The 2,956-nt window shown below is 43.2% G+C and overlaps 1 protein-coding gene across 3 annotated transcripts in view; it reads right to left on the bottom strand.

The window, feature by feature from the left end:
- Positions 1-224: 224 nt before the first annotated feature.
- LOC107086852 (ETS-related transcription factor Elf-1-like) overlaps positions 225-2,956 on the bottom strand; it is a 31,086-nt gene continuing 28,354 nt past the window's right edge. For all 3 annotated transcript variants that reach the window (XM_015378074.1, XM_015378075.1, XM_015378076.1), the window contains one exon: positions 225-2,171. In XM_015378074.1, coding sequence (XP_015233560.1) covers positions 1,586-2,171 — 586 coding nt within the window. In that variant the 3' untranslated portion in view covers positions 225-1,585. The remainder of the gene's footprint in view (positions 2,172-2,956) is intronic.

Raw genomic sequence — 2,956 nt, 5'->3', positions numbered from 1 at the left:
GATTAACAAAGATATTACTCAATTAAATGAGTAGTAAAGCTACACTATACATTTTTTGTCAAAAAGTAAAGTAACTGAGTAAATGTAACTAGTTCATTCTCATCTCAACATTTGTCTACTCTGAGCAGTTTTTTGTGTGCAAATGAGTTAATTTTTAAAAGGATTTTGGTAATGCAGTACTGAAAAGCATGAATTTAGACAAGAAAACAAAGATTTCACTCAAATTTGTCTTATTTTATTCACTTCTTTGGAAAACATTAAAGGAAACATACACAAGAAAGAAGGCAACAGAAAATCTGTCATCCTCTGCCTAAAGCTTTGGCCCTATACTGTTAAAAACAGCACCAGGAGACAGCAAGAAAGGGCAGGTGAGGAGAATCAGAGACAAATGGCTTAATAAAGTGAGAAGCAGTTTTGCATAGCGGCTCCCTACAGGCAAAGGCACAGTCATTGCGTCAGCATCTCCTAACCACGTTTAGCCTGACAAACGGCAGCCTTGCTCCTGCAGAGCAGAATTTAAAGCCAGAGTGAGGTGAATGTTGCAGGCTGGCTTTGAGAGGCTACATTAAGACTAAGACAGGAGGAAACTCTGGAATAATTACTTCATTATCAACAGTCGGCCGTTAAACTCCTCGCACAGAGGACACGGTCGCTGCAGAGTAGAAAAATAAATGAACCTGAGGGGAGGAGATATGGGTATGGCAACGGAGCAGGAGCACAATCAAACATACAGAATATAATATACAACCTGTGTAGATACCAAGGCTTATATATGCAGTGAGACTTTACAGTTACAATGCAAATTCATTATAAGAAGCACTTCACTTGTGATTGTCAAGAAAAGAAGGGCCAAACATTTAACAGCAGCAAAAAGCCATCCCTTGTTTTAACATCTCACAATACAAATTCATATAGCATAAAAAACCACAGTAATATCAATAACAACAATAATAATAATAATAATAGTATGGAATGTGTTTTCCCTTACTAATCCCATGATTATCAGATAAAGAGAAAAGCGGGATCAAGACTTTCAGGCACTTAGAGAAGAAACATACAGCAGAGTGAGGATCATAGTGCAAAATAAGCTGCTTTGAAGGCAAAGGAATGATTCAGCATGTGATCATACATTAAATAATATGATTTAAAAAAAAAGAGAAGTGAAAAATAGAGTGATTGCGTAATAAATGACTCCAGGAAACCTGAAGTTGGAAGTGCAAGCAGAGGATGTGTCTGCAGGAGCTGCAGAGAGGCTGTGGATTCCAGTGCATGTCTGTCTTTGGTGTCTTGAGTAGCTTAGAGATACAAAATACAACAAAGTGTACAAATTAAAGGACATCTTCTAAGGCTCTATCACCTTGAAGTCCATCTGGACTTTTTGCAAATATTGTCTGAATAAAGATGATAAAGAGACATCGAATTCATGCCTTGGATGAAGGAAAAAACAAATCTAGATGAAAAAGTTTTGCTTTTTCGTTTTAGCATTAAGGTGTTGCAGCAAAGTACAGCTGTGGAAGAGTTCCTGAGTCAGTGGAGTGACCGGGCGTATGTGTGTCTGAAGGTAAAGCAGAGGTTCTATCTGTATTCACTGGTGGGAGCTTGTTGGAGGCACCAGGTGTGAAGACGGGGACCTCCGCTGCACCCCTTTACCCTCCGTTTCAGTCGCAGCCTGCCGCTCGCACAGACTCCCCAGCAGCTGAGCCGTCTTGAAGACGGACGCCTGCCCGGCGGGCTGAAGGGAGCGGACCTTCTGCAGGTTCTGCAGCGTCCTCAGCATCTCGGCCGACACGATGGGCAGGTGCTGCTCCTGGATCAGGCTGGTGCCGGCGGGCCGCAGGACGGTGTCGCGCTGAGCCGATAGCTTGGGAGCCGATCTGGGGCGCGGTGTTGGCGTGGCCCGCGAAGAGACCAGCAGAGTTTTCTTCAGCGGCGGCTGGGAATCCTCCTCATCATCTTCCTCTTCCTCCTCCTCTTCTCCAGCAGACTGGTCACTAGAGACGGAGCTGTCACTCAGGCCTTCATCGTTTCCACTTCTGTCGTGGTCGTCGTCTTCCTCCTCTTTGCCGCAGTCTCCATCTGTGATGTAGACCATGTCTTCAGGCAGAGAGGTGAACTGGTAAACGAGGCGCTGGCCCTCAACCTTGTTCAGGATGCCCCTCTGGTAGTAGTACCTTCAGAAACACAGGTGAGAAACATCCCATCAGCGCTCTAATTAAAACTGTAAGGGATAACTTCTGAGACCCTGCAACCCTCAGCTGACCGACAAGACTTGATTACAGTATCTGACAAGTTTGATTTAACTTTGTAGGGATTTTATGCAACAGTCTAACACAAGGTAGGGCAAACATTCATCTGACAAGCAGGGTGAGGACACAGGTAACTCAGGATAAGCTGCTGACATCCACAGATCAGGTGGAAGTATCTGTCACCTTTGCGTAATCCAAAAATTTTAACTTTTTTTTGTGTTAAAATTAAAAACCATAAGAGATCTTAACCATTTTCTGCTACAAACCAAGTCCAGGAAACAGCGAATAGGAGAAAAAAATCAGATGAAGTGATAACTAGTCTCTGTGTGACATGTAGTAATGTATGTATGGTAAGCCCTAAAAACCCTCTGATGTGATTCACACCTCTTAGTCTGCTCTACTGGTTCTCCAATCCTGAAGCATGAGTGACATAGATTTAGTTCGAATTTGGTCTGTTCCCAATAGGTCTATCTGCACACATCCTAAATCTTTAGGACATCACTGGCTGTGCAGACATTTAATGTGTCCACACCAAAGCATCAAAGAAGCATCTGTTGCTTCATCTTAGATGCTTGTCCACATTAAGGTCAGATTCCTGATGACCCTGCAATGTCTGATGGCTGCTTTTCAGGGTTCCTACAGCATAAGGAAAGTTAAATTCAAGACTTTAAGACTTTTTAATGCCACGCGGGAACCCTGCTTTTGCTACC

The sequence above is a fragment of the Cyprinodon variegatus genome, unplaced genomic scaffold, assembly GCF_000732505.1.
Source record: "Cyprinodon variegatus isolate N-32 unplaced genomic scaffold, C_variegatus-1.0 Scaffold163, whole genome shotgun sequence".
In the NCBI taxonomy this organism is placed as follows: domain Eukaryota; kingdom Metazoa; phylum Chordata; class Actinopteri; order Cyprinodontiformes; family Cyprinodontidae; genus Cyprinodon; species Cyprinodon variegatus.
This window is presented reverse-complemented; position numbering and strand designations above follow the sequence as displayed.